At 36.8% G+C, this 22,940-nt stretch overlaps 1 protein-coding gene across 3 annotated transcripts in view; it reads left to right on the forward strand.

Moving 5' to 3' along the window:
• The window catches only part of LOC149800773 (ATP-dependent chromatin remodeler CHD1-like), a 127,617-nt gene that overhangs the window by 76,545 nt on the left and 28,132 nt on the right, over positions 1 to 22,940 (forward strand). For all 3 annotated transcript variants that reach the window (XM_089954755.1, XM_089954756.1, XM_089954757.1), the window contains 7 exons: positions 1,673 to 1,815; positions 6,553 to 6,685; positions 7,143 to 7,293; positions 10,763 to 10,870; positions 14,197 to 14,430; positions 15,738 to 15,857; positions 18,573 to 18,751. In XM_089954755.1, the coding sequence (XP_089810881.1) occupies positions 1,673 to 1,815; positions 6,553 to 6,685; positions 7,143 to 7,293; positions 10,763 to 10,870; positions 14,197 to 14,430; positions 15,738 to 15,857; positions 18,573 to 18,751 (1,068 nt within the window). The remainder of the gene's footprint in view (positions 1 to 1,672; positions 1,816 to 6,552; positions 6,686 to 7,142; positions 7,294 to 10,762; positions 10,871 to 14,196; positions 14,431 to 15,737; positions 15,858 to 18,572; positions 18,752 to 22,940) is intronic.

The following is a 22,940-nucleotide window of genomic DNA, read 5'->3' on the forward strand; positions in this document are numbered from 1 at the left end:
GCTAGGCACTCAGCATTAGGAAGTTAGTGTTAGGACTGGTCAGCCTGGTGTCAGGAAAATGTGACTGGGTGGGACATCATGCTACATGTCGGTGGCATGATGCCCCAGTTCTAGACATCACTATAAACTGCCATTCTGCAGACATAGTGATATGACTGAAAAATTGTTAAAGCTACATTAAAAACCCAAATCACACACACACACACGCAGTGTCAAGATGCTTATTTCCCTAAAGATTGTGATAGGTGGTATGACAGCATGTTGATGTAGTAAAATAGATCTATTCTTAATAATTGAGATTGCTATTAGTGACAGGTAGTTAATCGTAGCAGCAGTTGCTCAAATCAGGTTTTACTGTACAGGAAATATAAATTAAGTTCCACAGTTAATAAATAATGTAAACGATAACCCAGTAACTCCTTTGGTTTGTTTTATTGTCTACCTACTCTTGAAATATAAAAAAAAAACAAATGTACATCAAAATATCAGACATGTTTTTGGCTCATATCAACTTGTTTTGATTCCTGTGACTCATTTTTTTGTTGATTAAAAGCATCTAATGAAAAGAATGCAAATAATTGGAATGAAAATCTTTGAAACTTGCAGTTACCTGTAATTAGTTCTTTTAAATAAATGTAACTTGTGTTAGCTCATTTGAAACACAATTTGCAAAATGTTCCATATTTATGTGTCCCATCCCCAGAGATACAGCCAGGGTGCACAAATCATGTGAAATATGTGATCATGATGTGCAAAAACTAGCTCAGATTAGGTCAGAGTCACACATACAAAAGTGTACAGTATACAGTTTTTATTCAGCTGTTAACTCATAAGCCGCACTGCTAGTAGAGGTTTTGTAACACTTGTCACAGCATATTGTTTTTTTTCAGGTAAGCAACTGTTGACACATGGATAATTCTGTTAAACTAAATCTGTTTGGCATATTGGACCCTGGAATAAGCATTTTGTTGTAGTTTTATCCTTGTATTCATCAAGGTTTTACAAATGCATGTTTAAATACAGTCTACCTAGAAACCCCAAAACAGAGGTGGGGTCTCAGCTCAAATCAACATTTATGCACAGATAAGGAACAGATTAACCTCCAAAACAACCAACAGGTTAACGCTTATACAACTAGAGGAGCAAGTCAGATATTTGAGTGTTTTAGTAAATTAGTAAATATTGAAATGTGGCCATCCCACCCCCTTACCGTATTTTGATGACAAAGGGTAGCTCATCCCTTTTGATAAAATCTGGCAGCATCTCAGCATCCTTGAAAACGTTTGAACACTTCATCCCCTTAGTCGTGGTAGTACAAAGATCTCAAATGGGTTAAAGTAAAAAGGTGTTGCACACTTTTCTATTCCCCTCCCCCCCCCCCCCCGACAGATCTGTATGATCATAAACAACATTTGATTGGTTTTTTTGTCACACTGCTAGAGCTTGTTGATTTTGTATTGTTGATCTATAGTATTGATAGTCATGTGTATGATTGCACAATATTATCTGGACTACATCATTTTGTTACTCTTTACAAACTGTACATTATCAAAACTGGTCAGTTTTATAAAATGTTCACTTTGCGCTTGAAAGTGTCAGAGACTTGTGAACAGATGTTTTTAGAAAATAAAATAGTCAAGATGTCTGTTATATTTGTCTTCCATAAATACAGATTGGATGCAATTGCATGTGATGCTGAGCTTCAAGAAAAATCAGAGTCAGATCTCAGGAGGGTGGTGGATCTTCTTCGCTCCAACTGTGAGCAAGCCATGAAGGAATATCAAGCTAAATTGGCAGAGGATCCACATTTTGATGGTAAGATGATGCTTTCTTTCCTTTTTGAAAGAACAGTGTTCCATGCCACCAGGAATTTTTGGGAACAAGTCTGCAGGCTTTTAAAAAAAAATTCAGCTGGGTTTAAAAAGGAAAAATATCCTTACATACATTTTACTCATCATTCATTGTCTTTGTCAAAATAATCCATGCACCCATATAGAAGAAAATACATTATTTAGAAATAAATTACATCAGTTGGATATATTATCTATTAGACATGCATGTTTTGTTCATAAATCAAAACATTAGCTTTGAAAACACTAAATCGATAAATTTGTTTACAGCCAAAACACAAGCCCTGTAGAGCTTATGTACTAAATGAATCAACTCAATAATCAAAAGGATTAACAGATGCACTAAGGCAAACAGATGGGATCTGTGACCGTGGCACATACAGCTTTAAGTGCAGGGTTAAATAGCAACATTGATAAAGCAACAAAGAATATAGACCTTTACTACTTTAACTCCTCCGGACAAAGAGAATAACTTAATAAGAGATACTGTATATACTTGCGTACAAGTCGAGTCCAACTACAAACTGCATGGACTCAGCTCTGCCATCTCATAATGCATGGGCCGATCTGGGTTTGTGTTGTTTGTTAGGTGTAATAAGTAGATCAAACAACATATACAGGCACTTTATGCTATGGCAGATCAGGATCAGGATCATTGTTGTTTGCGGATTGACTCCACTTCTAAGCAAGTATGAATGGTAGGACAAATACCTTGTTCATCCCAATCATTACATATTGTAACCCCACAGAGAAAAGACTTAAAACACTACCCGTAAAAACTGTGAGAATATCTCAGTAAGACTTTAACAGCATTGTTTAGGTTTTTTTACAACAGGTAATGCGAACCTTTGACCATCCATGATCGCTAATGCTTTGAAGAGTTCATCACAATATTGTACTCCACCCAAAGACTCAACTCTGCAGTTGTGGTTACAAGGGACTTAATAAAGGTCTGTTGTGTATATATATATGGTTTTGATAGGGTTATTCATAGCAGTGTTGAAACATTGTGCCAAAAAATTATGGTCATTGATTGCATTTAGCAGGTGTTCACTCATGCCAGTTCATTTTTATAGTAAACTCTATTCATGCATGATGATTTTGATTTTAAATGACAGGTGTTTTGCTATAGCAGAGGTTGCTTAAACACTATATATATACATGAACTAGATGTAATTTTCTCCATTAAGCTTGATGTTCCAGAAACTACATTTCCTTCTTCCGTGGCCACCCAACACTCAGATGCTTGGAATTACTCCAATAACTGCTTTGTCCAGTAATAGAACCTTTCACTGCCAGCAGCTGTGATATCTCAGATAAACTCATAAACTAAAAACTAAACTTTGGGCATGCACTACTTGAAAGTTGTAAAGAATCTGCCATATTTGATGTAGTATCCACACTGTGTTTTAAGAAACCCTATTTATTTAAGTTTATGACGTTAAAGTTGATCAAAATAAGTGTGCACTAGGTAGCAGATTGTTTCATTTATGTTTATATACATACCCAGTTAGATCCTTTGTCCATGTTGTGAACTTCTCAATATGGTTGCACTTACGAAAGCACGTATGATTGTGTTTTGAGTTGATGAAACTATTTGAGTGTTAAAAAGACTACAGGTCTATCTGATAGTATTGATAGTAATTTTGTACATGGTTTTTACAGCTGCATCCCATGACACATGTTGGGCTTGCAACATGTGAAAAGTAAAGGACATTTTATCTTTAACCAGACACATGATTATCATCACATGGACAAGTATTACAGACCTGTTGGCCCCTATTTTGTTTGGATGAAGCCCAAAAAATACAACTGATCATTTTAGGCAAGACTATGTAAAACAGTCAAACAGGGAAAAGAACTACATCTTAACATTTTATTCCACTTCTAAAATTTCTTTTCTTTAAAAAAAAAATTTGATCATTGTCAAAGAAGTGCTTATTCAATGGTTCCCATGCAGGCATTGAAGGAAGCGGTTGGCAGTTTTGAAAATGGGGGACCAGTATCATGTAAAAAGAAAATTAGAAGAAGTGGAAAAGTCAAGTACGAACCACAAGTTTCTATTAGATTTATACAGATTTTGGTCGTTTATAAAATGATCTAACAAGGAGTTCATTGTATTCACTGTGGTATGTGTTAATTGGATTTTTCTGTCGCACATGGTGGTAGAAGTGACATACGAAGACATTGAGTGCAGAAGGAATTGGCCAAAGCTAATGACACAAATAAGCCTGTCTCCATTCTTTAAAGCATGTTGTCTGATAGTGAGGAAATGCACATTATCTGTGCTGAATTGATATGTTAAACTTGTTGAAAACAGCTGATTTATTGACACTGATTTAAAGGGAATGTTTCCATACAGCAGATTTGCAGCAGGGAAGGTAAACTATTTAAGAATATAGTTAGGAAAAGTAAAGTAATACTCATTTTAGGCAAAGTTGTTTTTAGGAAGTCTTGACACACTCTCCCAGTTACGAGTTACATTTACTGACCCTGGTTGCATAATGTGCCAGAAGAGAAGGGTCTGTGTTGTTCTACAGATTACAGTTATAATATTTGCAAACTTTATTATTTTGTTTGTACCCCTCACCAACTTAATAAAACAAAAAACAACAAGGATATTAAAAAAAATGCACAAAACTTTGTAAATTCGTTCATCAGTTTATAATTTCCAACCTGATTGCTGCCAAGGGGTCCCAAACACTGTCAGCTTGTTCACATTTCAAAATCAAATGGGAATTTCTTTACTAGTACAATCGCCATATTTCCGTGGGCAAGTCTTATCTTTTAACCCTTTAGATACTACAGCTGTTGTGCGGTTCCACTATTGCCGAGTGCTATCATATCAGTTACTGAGACTACTGAGGCTGGTTCCTAGGCTGAATACTAGAGCATCATCAAGGCTGATTACAGAAACTGACAATGAAAACATGGTTACATTTATATTCATTATTTCATTAGTTTTTGCTGAATTCCAGTGAAATAAAAAAACAGCTTACCTTGTATAATGTCTGTTATTCATATATTTCCACTTTATATTACAAAGTTGGGAGTGATACCTCTCAAAACAGTCACTATCCACACATAAATGATGATATATATTCCAAAATATGCCCACATCTCCGTGATGCTGATTTCATACCATTTCAGCCACAGGTCTTGCTTTTGGTCCCCCATTTTTTTTGACATAATCGTTTGTTTCGGAATCCATCTTTGTCTCAACTACACATGTTTTGTAAAGTGCCTAAAAGCCCCAACAGTGTGTCTAAATTTAACCTCTCAGCTCTCACACTTGTATCAAAATGTTGAGTAAACAGTCCTTTCATTGGTTATGATAAACAAAAACATGTAAACTTCTGTACTTTCAACCAATCAATGTTTAATTAACTTAGCAGTCAGTCCACATAGATGCGACACTGGGATTTCGAGTACTGCTGAACTATATGCACATAAGCGACACTGGGGTAGTCAACTAGGTTTATTGACACTGCATATATGCGTCAGTGGGGTTCAGGAGCTATTTACAGGTAACGCTATGATGCTGTAGTCATAGCTAAAGGGTAAAAGCTACAGATGTGATGTAGTTTAATGTTTTTTAAATATTATCTCAATGATTCATACATTTTGTAGTTAAATCTCTTTGAATACATCTTTACAAAAGTACTTCCCATTTTGTTTGTTCATTTAGTTTCAGAAATATTAAAAATAGACATTGCAAATATTGGATGCAGACGTCACAGTTTTTACTGAAATGGACTATCCTCGAAAGTAGAAAAGGACATTAAGCAGTCTGCTTGTTTAGATTGAGAGCTTCCATTTAGTTTGAAATGCCAATAAGTTGACAGTGTTAATGACCCACTGGTAACAAGCACATCAGAAAATTTAAATTGATGAATGAAATGACTAAGTTTTTGTGCAGTTTTTTTATATCCTATTTAAAATTGGTAGGGGGAAACAAAGGAATGGGAGCAGTGTGCAAATACTTTAACAAACAGGATAGACCCAGATCGGCTGGTGCATTATGCAAAGACAGATCAGGATCTATTCGTTTTGCAGTACAAGCAACTGTATACTGTAGTATAATCTCATGTTCTTTGGGCAAGAAGACAAATCAATGCACATCTTTCATAATAATCCCATGTTATGTGGGCAAGAAGACTCATTGAGGCATGTCTTTCATAATAATCCCATATTATTCAGGCAAAAATACTCATCAAGGCACATCTTTCATAATAATCCCATGTTATTCAGTCAAGAAGACTTGTCAGTGCACATCTATCATAATAATGTTATTAAGGCAAGAAGACTTACAGAGGCCCATCTGTCATAATAATTTGGTGTTATTCAGTCAAGAAGACTCATCAAGGTACATCTTTCATAATAATCCCATGTTATTCAGGCAAGAAGACTTGTCAGTGCGCATCTTTCATAATAATGTTATTTGGGCAAGGAGATTCACAGAGGTCCATCTGTCATAATAAGCTGGTGTTATTCAGGCAAGAAAACTTAGCAAGACACATCTTTCATAATAACCACATTTTATTGAGGCAAGAAGACTCATCAAGATGCATATTTCTTAATAATCAAATGTAATTCAGGCAAGAAGACCTACAGAGGCTCATTTTCCATAATAATAATCCATGTAGTTCAGGCCAGAAGACTCATAGAGGCCCATGTTTCATAATAATCCCATGTTATTCAGGTAAGAAGACTCATAGAGGCCCATCTTTCAAGCTTGCCAGCGTGATGGTAAATGCACAGTCTATTGTAAAGGCAGAGGCAGAACTTGCGCCCTTGGTTGCCACTATCCCTTCTGATAAGGATGAAAGGAAAAAGTAAGTACATGAATATAAACATACATCCTTTCCAATTCTTTTGGATGAAACTGAATATCATGGAATTGAAAAACTGTTTTTCACTATGCTATCTGTGACACTAAGATGAGTATTGATTGATCATTTTTTTTGTATTCAGTACCTCAAAAAAAGATTTTAAAAAGAATATTTTTATTTGTGTAGAATTTAAATTGTGTACTTGATGTTATTTTTGGCACATTTGTAAACTTGTTCATTTAACCTAGGTCATTATCATCATTTTGTCATTTGACATCGTATGTTTATATCACAATCTAAATATCAATAAAGAAGTCCAAGTGTCGAACGTATAAGGTTGTTTTAGGCTGAAACCAAAATGAATGTTAAAGAGGTATTGATGTTTTGAAAAAATTAGAAATATACCTGTTATAGTTGAACAACATTTATTTACACCTGAACTGCACTTGTCTACACCCAGGTTCCAGCTAGACTGCCACGTGAAGGCAGTACATTGGGACTGCCTCTGGGATATAGAGGAGGACACAAATCTCTTGAAAGGAATTCATGAGTATGGAATGGGCAGTTGGGAACAAATAAAAATGGACCCAGAGCTTAACTTGCATGACAAGGTGAATATTTTTTTCTATTAATTTAATCTGCCTGCCTGTCTTTCTCGTCATAAGTTTTGCTGCAAGTTTCTATGCATGGTTATGGATGTAGAATAGGTCTGATATTCCTCCTGCAAGCTTGTGGATGTAGAATAGGTCTGATATTCCTCCTGCATTCTTGTGGATGTAGAATAGGTCTGATATTCCTCATGCAAGCTTGTGGATGTAGAATAGGTCTGATATTCCTCCTGCAAGCTTGTGGATGTAGAATAGGTCTGATATTCCTCCTGCATTCTTGTGGATGTAGAATAGGTCTGATATTCCTCATGCAAGCTTGTGGATGTAGAATAGGTCTGATACTCCTCCTGCAAGCTTGTGGCTGTAGAATAGGTCTGATATTCCTCCTGCAAGCTTGTGGCTGTAGAATAGGTCTGATATTCCTCCTCCAACTTATGGATATAGAATAGGTCTGATATTCCTCCTAGGTCTGATATTCCTCCAGCAAGCTTGTGGATGTAGAATAGGTCTGTTACTCCTGCTGCAAGCTTGTGGATATAGAACAGGTCTGATATTCCTCCTGCAAGCTTGTGGATATAGAATAGGTCTGATATTCCTCCAGCAAGCTTGTGGATATAGAATAGGTCTGATATTCCTCCTGCAAGCTTGTGGATATAGAATAGGTCTGATATTCCTCCTGCAAGCTTGTGGATATAGAATAGGTCTGATATTCCTCCTGCAAGCTTGTAGATATAGAATAGGTCTGATATTCCTCCTGCAAGCTTGTGGCTGTAGAATAGGTCTGATATTCCTACAGCTGACTTGTTATAGGTCTTATATTTGTTACAGCATTTGCAAATAGATCTGATATGCCCCTAGCATGTTTATGGATATAGAATAGGTCTGTTATGAAATGCAGCTAATGAAGGCAACCTGTTACCATTGAATGCTTGAATGCATCCCATGATGATGTTCCACCTGAAAAGGTCTTGGACTTAGAGTAAGGTTTATATAGTTACAGTTTGTTTTTTTTTTTGCCTTTACCTTTTGTTGTGTCCCAATAATAGTAGGATTGTGCATTATCAATGCCTTTTATTTGCAGGCTCGCTCTCAGACATGTTGTCCGAGGCAGTTATTGACAACAGCAGCCACTGTGGCTCTAGTTAGTATGTCCAAAAGGGAGTAGGTCCAAACCATTGGATCAGCCTGGGTCTGCTACCATGGTTTGTCCTTGGTCATGGCACTTTCGTCCAGTTGCCTTAACACAAATAACTGACTTGTCTTGCTGCACCACAAAAAAAAAAAGATTTTACACATTTATCTTTTTTCTAATGTATCTTTACTTGAAGTTCAAGGATTTTGTCATGCATTGAATTTTTAGTTAAGGTTTTTGCCACATATTTGCTACCTAACCTTTTGACATACAGTAGTATGTCAAAACTTGGCCTCTAAAGAGAGATGGTCTTCCATGACAAGTCATAACAATATATAATCAATAAATCCTGCACTGAGAATGTCTTCTAAGTCTGGTCGCTTCATAGCAGTGGTTTCTCATGGCACATATTATTTGCTTTATAAGAGATACAATGTGTCCCTGCTATAGTACTCTCTGTTATAAATAATGAATTCAGATATAACAGTCAGGGTATGGGTCCTGAAATTTCATATGTATTTTTCTTGTACATGAAAAAAATCTTAAAAGTACAAAAAATAATGTGTGAAAGGTTTCTGAAGATTTTGGGGAAGTGATCTTGTATGAATTTGAATACAAGACAATCATGGCATGGCTTCATGGTGGTGTTAGATGCAGTCATTTAACCAGTGAATAATGTCATCCATTCCCTATAAAAGTTACCCTATTGTTAATAGACAATTCTTGCTTTAGTCATTCAAATGAATAGTTGTAAAAGTGTTAATTAATGGACATTTATGGTGGATAATGAGACATGGAAGCGTAAAGCTTTGAACGTTTAAGAGAAGATCAAAACCTTGGAGATGAAAGATATAGACTATGTTCGAATTCTTCATTTGAGGAGTATGATTGATTTTGCCAAGAGCAAATGTGTCAGTAACAGAAAGCAGCTGAAAATCAGTCAGTTTTTCAAGAAACAATAAAGTATTGTGAGATGAGAAAACTTAGCAGAAAAGGATGGCCCGTGGACTACTGGATCTTGCCCTCACAGTCAAGGTAATGTATGGCCCATGAAATACTGGATCTTGCCCTCACAGTAGAGGTAATGTATGGCCCGTGAACTACTGGATCTTGCCTTCACAGTAGAGGTAATGTATGGCCCGTGAACTACTTGATCTTGCCCTCACAGTCGAGGTAATGTATGGCCCGTGAACTACTGGATCTTGCCCTCACAGTAGAGGTAATGTATGGCCCGTGAACTACTGGATCTTGCCCTTACAGGAGAGGTAATATATGGCCCATGAACTACTGGATCTTACCCTCACAGTAGAAGTAATGAATGGCCCATGGACTACTGGATCTAGCCCTCACAATAGAGGTAACGATGCAGCTTTGTTGACCTTTGGAATTACTGACTGCTTCATTAATCACTAAGTAAATTTTCGAATTTTTTGTTTCCTTTGAATTCAGACAATGATCTGGTTCAAAAATATTTAATATTTTAAATCAGTGCTTATTTTGGATGGAGTTGTGGATTCACTGCATATGATGAAATTTGCAGCTGAATATATGGTGTTGATACGCTCTGTTCATGCTGTATATTAGACATGTAAATATAAACAGTATACACATTTATGTGGTTCTCTGAATAAAGTAAAATATTGTATATGCAATCTGTAATCATTACAGGTATATTCCTCATTTAATGTGCATTGATTTAAGATGGTAACTGTGCCACTGAAGCATGCATTTTTGTGCTCACTTTTATTACAGGCACATGCCATTCCCATACCCCATCATATATTGGTACATGCAGCATTTTCTTCAGCTAACTGACTTGGTTGATATAACAATGTTCAGTATATAACATGGTCAGGTTCTATGGACCCCAACCATCGTGTAATAGCGGGGTGACACTGTATAAAGAAATAGCTTAACTCCAAGAAACATTTATCCTTTGGTAAAACGGCAATGAGAAAAAAACCTCATTTTTCTCAATTCCAATGCAGTAAACTGCCATGATTAATTCTGACATTATTTTTATGTAATTTACAATTTAACGAGGCTTACAAATTACAGTGGCAGATCTTGTGGTAAAACCATACAGAAAAATATTTCTGGACTTAAGGCATTTTTCATCTTTAAAATGCTTTAAATCAAGTTTGGTCAGAGAAGCTTCATGCTTAATGCCCTACCACCACCATGACCTGGAGCAGGGTCTGCTAAGCCTGCATTCTGATTTTTACTTTCACTTGTTAGCAGGTTTGAAAGGGAGTGAAGTCACAATCACTGTTTCTCACTTTTGATAATGTTTGATTTACCCTGCATAATTATGTTAACTAGGTAAGTTTCATGTTACAGATCTTGCCAGATGGAAACTTGAAGCCACAAGCAAAGCATCTCCAGTCCCGAGCTGATTATCTGCTGAAAGTATTAAAGAAAAATCTGGAACAGAGCAAGTCTGGAGTTGTAAGTTCACACAATCTATTGAAAGGTGCAGTCTGGTCTTGTTAATTTGGTCTGTGACTATTAGAAACAGCAGGTAAATCTTGCACTTCGAGAAACAGATGTGGTCATTTGTTGAATTGTTCTCATGTGGTTTGATCTTTATGCTTAAATCCTTATAAATGTGGATTCAGGCACAACAGCTATGGGGTCAGAGAAGTAGTACACAAGGAATAATGTAAGAGATTTCTTTGTGTTTCAAAACTTTGCAAGTGAATTTAAAAACTAATGAATTTCATATGAAATGTGCATAAATATAGGAGTTCCTTCAATCAGTATCCGTACAGATTTTATCATCTTGATAGTTCTGATGGTCACAGACCTGAAGAGTTTATGGTGTGGCCTGTTGTCCATCTTCCCTCCTACCGTTAGCACAAGTTTGTTGTCATTTCTCCTAAACTACTTGGAGGATTGCCATGAAACTGTACACATTATTATCTAATTAGACCTAAATGAAATGTTGCCACACTGATATCCAGCATGATAATTGTATTATTCCTGACCCTCTGGAATGGATGATAATTTCAACTTGTGGTTTTCACTAAAAGATTTCTGCTGTCTTGTTGGTCCTGAATGAAAATGATGCCAATCTGACATCCAGTATGACAGCCATCTTTAAAACTTTGGTACCACATCACTTTTTGAATGAAAAGTCATATCAATATGGGGTTTTCACAAGAAGACTTCTAACTAAAAGATATGTCTAAGACAATCACCTTTAGAGATCAGTGACATCTCGTCTCTGTCTACATGGGTTAGAGACTCTTCCCAGCTAATGGGGGTATGGTAGAAAGCTTGCCAGTAGCTTCCATAGGGTCATTGGTTCTTACCTGGAATTTTCTGGGTTATTCCTCCACCAAATGTACTAGCTGTCTTGTCTAGTCTACAAGATGTTGAAAAATGGAGTCAAATCCAAAAAACCAAAACAAACCACAAGACTTTTCATGTCTGAATAGTCTTAAAGGAAAGAGTTGCTGATCTGAAAAGGTCCCCATTGTAATCATCTTGAAAATCTTGCTATAGCTACTCCTAAGTTTTATCAATCTGGTATTTTCACCAAAAGACTTTTTATGGTGTCTAGATGAGCAAAAATGAAAATGATGCGCTAAATACAGTTTTCATTTTATCTTTTAACTTAACCTGTTGTGACCAAATAATGCAGCTTTTTTTGTGACAATAGATATTTCATTTGCGCATGATCTTAGTATGCCTCACAAGTCAGGATGAGCATTTGTGAATTGTTTAAATATTTAACTTCTTTTTTTAAAAATAATCTTTTTACAAGTTGGTGTCATTTTCTACTGCTTCATTATATATATATATATATATATATATATATATATATATATATATCCCACATAAGGACCATTACATATAAATGGCCAACCCTATAACTTTTTTCCTCCAGGGTTTTATAAAAAAAACTATTCTAATTTTTTGAAACCAGTGCAATAGGGAACGCAATTTCTGTGGCCTTACACACAAAAAATCCAAGAAAAATAATGTTGCTGAGAGAATTTTTTCAGTATATAGGCTTGTTTGTTGTCCATTTATCCATCCATGCATTAGCACTAGTTTTTTATTTTATTGCTACCCGTCCTAAACTGTTTGGAGGATAGCCATGAAACCTCACACCTACATTCACCCCATGTTCTAGTATTTCTTAAATGAATATGGTGCCTCTCAGACATCCAATATAGCTACAACAGTGGCCATCTTGAAAATCTTGTAATTGCTATTCCTCTTAAATTGATGGTCGTCTCAGTTTATGGATTTCACTAAAAGACTTTTGTGATGTCAAATTTGTCCTAAATGAAAGTAGTGCTGATCTGACATCCATTATGACTGCAACAAAGGCCATTTTGAAAATCTTGCTATTTCTACTCTATCTAAATGGATGGTCATATCAAGAATAGGTTTTCACTGAAATACTTCTTAGGATGTCTAGTTGGTCCTAATGGAAAATGGTGCCTATCTAGTGTGGCAGCCAGATTCCATCTTGAAAATCTTGTTGCTACTCCTCCTGAATGGTCATATCAACATGGGGGTTTTCACTAGAAGGCTCATGTCTAGCTGGTCCTAAATAAAGCTGATTCCAATCTGACATCAAATTATGACTGCCATGGTAGTCATCTTAAAAATCTTTTTATCACAACTCTACTTGAGCAGAAAATTACACTAATGTAGAGTTTTCATCAGAAGACTTTTTGTGATGTCCTGTTGGTTAAAAATAAGTGATACTGATCTGATGTCCAGTATGACCAACAAAGCAAAATTTTGTTATTGCTATCGCTGAGTGCAAAGTTGTACATTTCCCTGTCCCCATGGATTGCTATATCAACATGAGGTTTTCAGCAGTAGACTTCTTACAATACCTTCTTTCTAATGAAACTGGTGCCTCTCATACATCTAATATGGCTGCCATGACAACTGCCATAACAATTTTGTCACTACTTCCCTGAATGGATGATCATTATGACTTGGGGTTTTCACAGAAATAACTTCCACTTTTTACTAAATCAAAATGGTCCCATCTGGCATCCAGTATGTGTACCACACAAGCCAATTTGAAAATCTTGTTCTTGAAGAATTCAGAGATGGTTTCAATATTTGATAGTTAAAAGAAAGGGAAAAAAAAGGGTGGGGGGAAATGGCCTATCTTGACTTTCTGGGAATAAATTCGCTAATCTTATAGAGGGACTCTTGTTCTTCATTACATGATTAGGGCTGTTCCAGTACATGGAGCCACAGTATCTCAATCGGTCGAATAAAGACTGTACTCCAAAGGAGACTATTCAATACCCACCCAGACCAGCCTGGGTCACTGCTCTAGTGTGTCCTTACTGTGCAAGATCTAACCAGTAAGTGTTAAAATTGCCATTAAAAGCCAACAGATCAAACCATAATACCAGCAGAACAGACATGTGCCCCAGGTAAGGTACTTTCATTGTAGAGTAGTTATCCATAGATGCATTGTTTTATGTCCGGTGTTATTTGATGTGCAATCTCTCCCAAAGTTCATAGAGCTAAGATACATCAAGAGAAAATGTTCTGTCATATTAATGACATCGTATGGTAATGATAACATTTTTTTCATCTGCTTAGTTTTTGTTGATTTTACAAAAGAGGACTGTCTAAGAGGGAAAAACATGATTAGAGCTATTTAAATGTACCAATTTGTGATTGACAAAAAATTTCAAACACTCGTTGGATGACAGCTGTATACTTTTCAGTTCAAGTATATTGGATTAGCAGTGCATACAGATTCTTTTTTCGCTGTTTTATTACAGCCACAGCCAAAATTGAGAAGAAGAAAGAAAAACTATAAATCCAAAGCCGAAGTAATAGAGAAAGGATCTGATAGTGATTCCAGTGTAAAAAGTATTAAGGAAGAGACTAATGATAGTTTTCCTGAAAATTCTAAAAAACAAAAAAAGAAAAGTGATAAGGAAGGTAAAAAAGAGGATAAAGATGAGAAGGACCATGATGACAAGAAAGACAAGAAAAAAGAGGATAAGAAGAAGGTATACTAAGAGAAATTTATTTCATAACAGTTATTGTTGAGCCTATATTTAGTTCATGACAAGACATTATCACTTTACCAGTGATAAGGATGGCACTGTCAAAACTTGTCTCACTGGCAACAGAAGCAGAGTTGTGATGATCTTTCAGATTTTGTGTTGAAGCTCTTGAAAAATTAATCATATATAATAATCAGGGTATCGTGATCTTGACTGCTAGATTGTGCCAAGCTGTCTGCATCATAAAATCTGGATCATTACGAAGATACGGCAGCTATAGCCTGTTAGTATGATGGGGTCTGGGTGCCACCTTGAAAGATAGTGAAATTAGTGCACTAACGAAAGGTTAATTGGAAGACAGGAAGGCGGAGAGTGTGCCAAATATAACAGAACTGCAGGTAGTGATTGCAGAGATGGAGGATAAGCAATTAAAGCCTGTAACCTTTCCACAGTGGTCACTTGAAATTGACTGACACTATCTGACTTCACGACCTCTGTCCTGTCTCTGATAGCTGATACTCATTGTGGGCGTGTCAGCTGAACTGGGCTTGTATTAGAGGCCTTGTAGAAAACCATTATTTATGTAAACATCATTGAATTATATTAAATAGCTATCAAGTTTCAGATAATTACAATTATTTTAATTTCAGATTCAGTATGCAGTAAACTCAACAGTGTTACCAAAAATTACGATCCTCCATAATTGGGTTTTACTGTATATTAATGTTTTGGCATGAGTTTTCTGAATGTGATCATGTTTCAGGTGAACCTTTTGGCTGTTAAAAAGCCCCAAAAAGGAATAACTATATTTGGGGGAGTTGTGTCTTTAACCATTATTGCTGTGAGTTTAGTTTGCTGCTAGTGTTGGCCGCTGTCATTGTATCCAGGGAACATCAAGTTTAAAATAGCATGGTAATGCAGAATAAAAAAATATTAATGTCATTTTCCTACTTGCAGGCAATGATGGAAAAATTCTGGCTTTTTCTGGAGTTAAAAATTGATAAGTATATAATAAAATGGGGTGCATAATAGAATGATTTACTGGTAAGATATTGCATTCCGCAGAATTCATGATTAGAACCTAGATGTGTGATGCCTTTAAACAATGTAATATTCCAGAAAATCTGTTATGTTTCAAGAAATGCAATCCTCAGACTAGTATTTTTCCTTAAACATTGAAAATTAAAACAAAGTTGAAGCTATTTTCTGGTGTTGGGCAGAATATACAGCCTTTTAGCACATTTATTCTTCATCCTTCTCGCCATGCCCTAGTCATTCTTGAGGTTAAAATTCTGATCACCATTTTCCAGAAAAAGGTTAGCAAAAAGGATGGTGCTGGTCCTATGCATTTCACTGCCAATGCTGAACCAGTTGCTATTTCAGCAGAGGGGGATTTTGAGGGGGAGTTACCTAAAGAGGTATTTGTAGAGGTAAGCATTTCATAGTACTCACTTGGGATTTTTTTTCTGATTGTTTTTAATTCGAAGAGACAAAATAAAACATTCTTTAGTTTTTACATTCCTTGATGACAAAATAAAACATTCTTTGGTTTTTACATTCCTTGATCATTGTTCAGAAAGCAGTATCTTGGATCTATTAATTTAAATAAGACCCTTTATAAGGTGCAAGTACAGATGATTCATCATCCATTATTCATAAAGTAACAGAATTTTTACCACCACAACCACTAACCCTTTTAGCTGTGGTATAATCATGACAGCAAGCTACCATTATGATGATGTGTAATTTAGTAAGAATTCTGTGCTATATTTTGTCTGTAGCATTATTTTTACATTTTGTTGTCTTTAAAATAGCTCTGTAAATCTAGCAACAATATGTTTTTATTAGCTTACTTAGCCATAGCGCCAAATGTGCTTTTTGTATGGTCATTTGTCATGCATGCATCATCTATTGTTATCTTGCATCCTTCATCAGTTGCTATTTTCAGGTTCTTCTAAAAAATCACAAGACCATTTTCAGCCAAATGTGGCACAGAGCATACTGAGGCATAAAGGTCTGTAGGTTTACACATGATGCCTGTCCACCATCAAATATGGTCATTGTTACTAAAAATAAAATATCCTTTACATCAGTACTTCAGAATTACTGAACATAATTGTGGTTATGAAGATCATTCAAGTTTTGCAAAATGATGCCAGTCTGCCATCAAATACGGCCATTGTTACAAAAAGAATAAAATCTGTTCTTTGATTATCAAAAGTTGCTATTTTCAGCTTCTCAAAAACCTCTATAGACTATTTGCAGTCGAACTTGATACAGAGTGTAGAATGCCCTGGCATAAAAGCCTTTCAAGTGTGTACTAATGATTTGCCATCAAACATGCACACTGATACTAAAAGTGGAAAAACCTTTACATGACTTTTTTTAGAACCTCTTTACAGATTTTGGTTAAAGTGGGCAGAAATTGTCATGGCCTAAAGACCTTTCAGATTTACTGCTGAATACAATTTTAATGAACTGGACAGAAAGCATTCAGGCAAAAAGACCTTTCATATTTGTACAAATGTGACCAATTTGCTGTCTGATACCATTAATACTTTTAAATAACAACTACTAAAAAACCACTGAACAGACTGATTAAGTTTGACCTAAAGCTTCCCGTCTTCACTAGCCATAGTTCCAATAGCCCTGTATATAGAACCTATATACACCTTGGCATATTGAACAGACATTTATGTGCTTCGGGTCTGTTAATTTCATTGGATGCAGCAACAAGCCACCACATCCAATCAAAACAAGTTGTTCAAATTTCCTACGTAATCAAGTCAACAGGAGCACACAACTTGAATGGACTGATAAATAATTTTCCACTGCCGGTCCATGCATGAACAAATACCTTTCACTCAATTACATCTATAATAGCTTCCCTCTGGTACATAGCCATACTTTCAATGTTAAACTTACAAAGTACCCTTTTTGGTCAATTGCCTCCACCGCTTTCAGCCGATGTACAATGCACAAAGCTATTGGTTAGTAAGCATAACATACTAAGGGAGGCAACACATGAAATCCAATAGATGTCGCTAGGACAAAGGATCACTATAGCTGTTCGATCTGCCAAGGTGTAGATAGGGTTATCAAAACCTTGGCTAGCAAAGTTGAAAGCTTCCTGGTATGAAGACCTTTTATATTTGTTATAAATGATGCCAATTTGAGATTTTAAAAAATGGCCACGATTACTAAAACTAGAAGAGCCATTAAACTACTTCTCAAAAATTAATGAATAGGACCTGATGAAACTTGACAATATTCTGCAGGAAGACCCTCCAAATTTGCACAATGATTCCGATCTGCCATTAAACATGGCCACTGATCACTAGAAGTAGAAATCCATTAATCTGACTTCTCCAAAATCCCTGAGTTTGACCAAACCTAGACAGAAAGCATACTGGCATGAAGACCTTTAATAATTAATAAAATGATACCAATCTGCCTGCAAATATGGCCACTGTCACACACACACACCACCTTGAAGCAATTTCTTTTCCAAAGCTACAGAATGGAATATGAATCAACTAGAAATGAATCATCCTGGCATGAAGACATTTCTTTGTACAAATAGTGCCAATCCATTTGATGTTTCAAATGTGGCCTCTATTACCAGAGATAGATAAAATCTTCAGTAACTTCTTTCAAACAACTGCTTAACAGAATGTGACAAGATTTGATAGTGTCCTAGCTTGAATGCTTTAAAGATTTATATAGAAGATGTTGTTCTGCCATCAAATATGGCTGCCCTTATCAAAAGCAGAAAGAAAAAAGACATTTTCCACCACTATATTGAAAAGAAATGCTGAATAGAATATGACCAACTTTGACATGAAGCATCCTGGCATATAGCATTTTAATGTTGATACTGATATAGTCGAACATGAATGGAGGCATGAAATCTAGAGAAACCTTGAACAACATTGCTTTCATAATGTGGAATCAACATGACTGAAGAGATTTCATCAGTAAGCGTCATAATGACTATGATTTCTTTGCCAACTTTTTTTTTTGCATTTGGCTTTTAGGCAGATGTCATCGAGTTAAGCAGTCTCAGGCCCAATTAGGATGCTTGTTACATTTTGTAGATGCACTCGTAATTTGATTAGAAAACTTTTTCTTTGGGTTTTTGGCAGTGCAAGGAAAAGATGCGCCCAGTGAAAAGAGCTCTCAAGCGTCTGGACAACCCAGATGAAGGTCTTTCTGAGAAGGAACAGATTATTCACACACGACAGTGTTTGCTCAAGATAGGGGACAGAATCAATGAGTATTTGTCAGACTTTAACGACCCAGACAAAATAAAGCAGTGGCGATGGTAAGGCTATGTTTAGTTTTGTTGAAAATTATCTGAATTTTTCTTGTGTTACCCGTAATCAGTGAATATAAATGAATGAATGAACGCTATTGATTACCCAATAAAGTAGTCATGCAGCTTTTCAAAATTAGCATACATGTATATAATTTTATATCCTTGATCTTGAGATTGTATTTGGGTACTCTAAAATTTTCTAACTACATTCATGGTAGATAAAGTCAAAGAATTGATGTCATATATATCAAGATTATTAATGAACTGGCCCATTATTCTTGAAACATTTGGAACAGCCATGTTGTGTTTAAATCCCACCCACCCCAATGCACCCATCCATCCCACAATCAGTTTGGATAGTTTGAATCCATAAAACTCATCTAAACTTAGCTTGCAAGGCAAGAACTTTTTGAAAGTCTTATGATTCTGTCATTTAAAATTAAAGTTGCATAGTGCCAGAAATGTTTCACTTTGAGTTGTATTTCTCCTTCAGATACCATTAACGTTATGGTATAAACTTACTGCCTCCCGAATCCAGCACTTAGAGAAGATGAAACATTGGAGGGCATTAACCCTTGCTCATTACCTCCCTTTATCACTGCCAGCTATTGCTAGTGTTAAGTTTTTGCTGTTGATTGGTCAACATTGTGCAGATCCTTACGAATTTCAACAATCCATCATCAGAGATGGATAATTTGTGCATAATAACATCAACCTCAAGTTGTATGCGGTTGTTTGGGTTTCTTTTTTTTTCCTTTTTGCCCATAATTCTTTTGTTTTTGTTACATTTTCGAACTTCACTATATTGGCTCATATTCTTTTACTAAGTATCTTTATTGTGTGTTGTGGTTTTTGTTAGTCATGCTCTCTACATGTTCTCACTCTGTTAGTAATAGGTATTCATTTTTTGAGACATAGTGACACTTTCTGGGTTAGTTTATTAAATTTCTCATTACTCATGTCATCTCATAATCTTACATGCACCTTTTCAGGACCATGCATTGTTGCATGATTTGGTCAGATGATATGTGATCTTCTATTCTACACAAAATGGCAAAGAATAGACCAAGAAAGATTAAGCCCAGCATTTGTAAAATGTCTTTGAGAATTCACCCTAGAACTGATCATTGATGAGCTTAGTGAGGGATGTTGTTGGGCCCCTCCCCCCCACCACCACCACCATCATCATACATGCATGAAATTGAAATGGAAAATGCCATCAGATAAAATTACCTCATCAGAAGTAGAAGATCATGGTGAATGCCTTGACAGCTGATGCGAATCTTGACCCAATGCTACAGTATGTTTGATACAGCAACTCTCAAATCCCTGACATTAAGGATAGCACCTTTTGGCCCAATTTGTCTCCACACCCAGAGGAGAGAAAATAATCATCAGTGGGACAATTGATTACTCTCTGAAAAAGCTGAGAACCAGTTGCAAGCCCAGTCCACTGTTAATTGGCAACAGCCCACTCAGTTAGGAAGCAGGTTTATCCAGGCAGCAAGAAACAAAGTTTCTCCTACCCCAAGCCTTCAAATTTCCACCGACATACCACCAGATTGCATGCCAATAGCCTACCAGTCAGTGCCAGACTCATGTCTTTCAGTTCTTGTTGGATTGCTCTATTTCCTGGAAAGAAGTAGGCAATCCAGATTGTTGCAGAGGGGCATTGATTTCATTTATCTACCCTCTTCCTCTTTCGGGGGCCCCGATTGGCCGAGTGGTCTAAAGCGCTTTCCGTTATGGATCACTGCCATCTCACCTCTGTCTGTGTGGGTTCGAGTCTCGGATTCGGCCAATGTGGTATGTGAGAAAGCTTGCCAGTAGCATCTCAAGGTTTGGTTGTTCTTTCCAGGGATTTCCCGGGTTCTTCCTCCACCATTAATACTGGCCGCCATGTATAGCCTATCGTGCTGAAAAATGGCGTTAAACCCCACAACAACAACAACAACAACAACCATTAATATTGACCACCATGTATAGCCTATCATGTGCTGAAAAATGGCATTAAACCCTACAACAACAACAACAACCTCCTCCTCTTTCATCCTATTCTAGATACAGCAGTCCTATCACTGCCTTAAAGGCCAGTATCATGCAGCAGGACGCTAATCAGCAAGCAGTGGAGACCAAATGCAATACCAGAGGTTTAGTTCAAGGCTCTTGCAAAAGCCAATGGCAAGCTCAGGCTAAATTATTGACCTGAGCCAACTCAGTCAATATATTTCACTGCTGAAATTTATGATGGCTCAATTGATTCAGTTCTCATCAGTTTGCCATCAGCTTCAATTTGACTGATGCATGTATCCATATCGTTATACATTCAGCATCACAGAAATTCCTTCAATTTGCTTACTGCTGAACCATTTACTTATTTCGAGTTCTCCCATTTGGCTTATTCACCAATTCATGGGCTTTCACAACGATTTTGAACTGCGTTGTCACCCTGTTCTGGTTGATGGCAATGGCAGCCTATCTGGACAATGTCCTTGAAAAACATGGCAAGTTCTATTCTCATCAATGGCAGGGGTAATGTCATTTCCCTTCTATGTCATCTTGGTTTCCTAATTAACTGGAAAAAGTCTTCCTTCTGTCCCTCCAAGTGTTTTGTCTATTTTGGTATGGAATTTATAACCAGTTTCAATCTCTTACTACTACTACCTCACTTAGGAGTAATATATGATCTATCTTGTAGAGTCCACATTCAACAGAGTGGTTCACGTTGAGAGTTTTTTGCAACTCCTGATTATTCACAGCCAAAGCAAACCAGATGTTACTGGGTCATCTTTTCATGCATCCTTTACAACTGACATTGCTAGCTAAATGGCATCCCTTTCCCACCCCACTTGATCAAAGGATCAAAATCACCGGCCATTCTTGGATCAGTGGTGCAATTATTAGTTGGTTCACAACAGGGATTTCTCTGGGAATAAAGCAGAAACTGGGAGTTACAGTATGTAGAAATTCATTACTTATGATAGTCTATGTGAGTTCGGAAATCATGGGGCAAACATCTGGTGAGAGATCTACCCAAGATGATCCTGGCAAAGCCAAATCTTTTCACACAGCTGCGGACATAGTTACCCCATCTCTGTCTGGACTGACAACTCCTTTACACCTGGCTTTTGTCAGGAGTGCCCTCCAAAGAAGAGAGAGTTCAAGCTTTCTGTTATGGAAAGAATCTCAGTAACAAGAAGGCCCTCCTCCAAGGGAAAGTGACGTATATTCAGGGACTGGAACAAAGACAATAGCATCATCCCATTCAGTGCCTCGATCCCATAAATGGCTGGAATTTTAGATGGCTTTTTGTTGAAAAAATGTGGTCTCTATTATGATCAAAGACAACTGTTCCATGATATCTGACAAATTCCAGTATCATGGCAGACAAAATATCGATCTTGATAAAGATTTATTAGATCTTCTAGCCAATTTCACTTTGAATAGACTCGAGTCCCTCACAGTATTTCCAAAATGGAATCACTCTTGGGTTCTGAAATGGCTCAATTCAGATGAATTAAAGCCCTTAGGGCCCAAATTACTACCATACAAAACTTGTTCTCTGATAGCTTTAGCATCATTTTACAATTTTGAGCAAGTTTAAAGTGCTTTCAGTGGACGGAAACTATCCTCAGTTCATATTGAATGGTTTGGTAACACTCGTCACACAACCAGGCTGTGTCACCAAGATTATGCTGCCTTCAGTAGTCAGTGGGAGAGTTATATTCCCTTGCTTCGATACACAGGTCCCCTGTCTCAAACATCTGAAACACACCAAGATACAAGATACTTGGAGGAACAAGAAAACAACTCTTCCTCCCAGTCAAGTTCAGGAAAGAAGACATTACCTCAGGCTGCAGCATCATGGCTGATGTGGGTCATGTGCTCAGCATGCTCTGAAGTTTCGAGAGTCACCTTATGATTTAAGCCCATTAAATTAGAGAATCTCTCAGAGCCTTACTTCAAATGCATTGTTGTGATTGACGAAATAGAAGCTTTTAGCTGGCATGCAGTCAGCTTTTCCTAGCTTCCATCTAGCTTCAAGAATTAAATCTGGTGGGTCCAGCAGTTGCATCCCCTTTATCCACCAGACCTTGCCAGCACAGCCAATCTTGCTGGATTCATACACATTTTTTTGTTTGGAAGGAAGAGTCCAATAACCAGTTTTAATTGTCACAGGATAATGACTGTTGGC

Source organism: Sinohyriopsis cumingii, chromosome 4 (assembly GCF_028554795.1).
Source record: "Sinohyriopsis cumingii isolate HCF-2022 chromosome 4, ASM2855479v2, whole genome shotgun sequence".
Classification (NCBI taxonomy): domain Eukaryota; kingdom Metazoa; phylum Mollusca; class Bivalvia; order Unionida; family Unionidae; genus Sinohyriopsis; species Sinohyriopsis cumingii.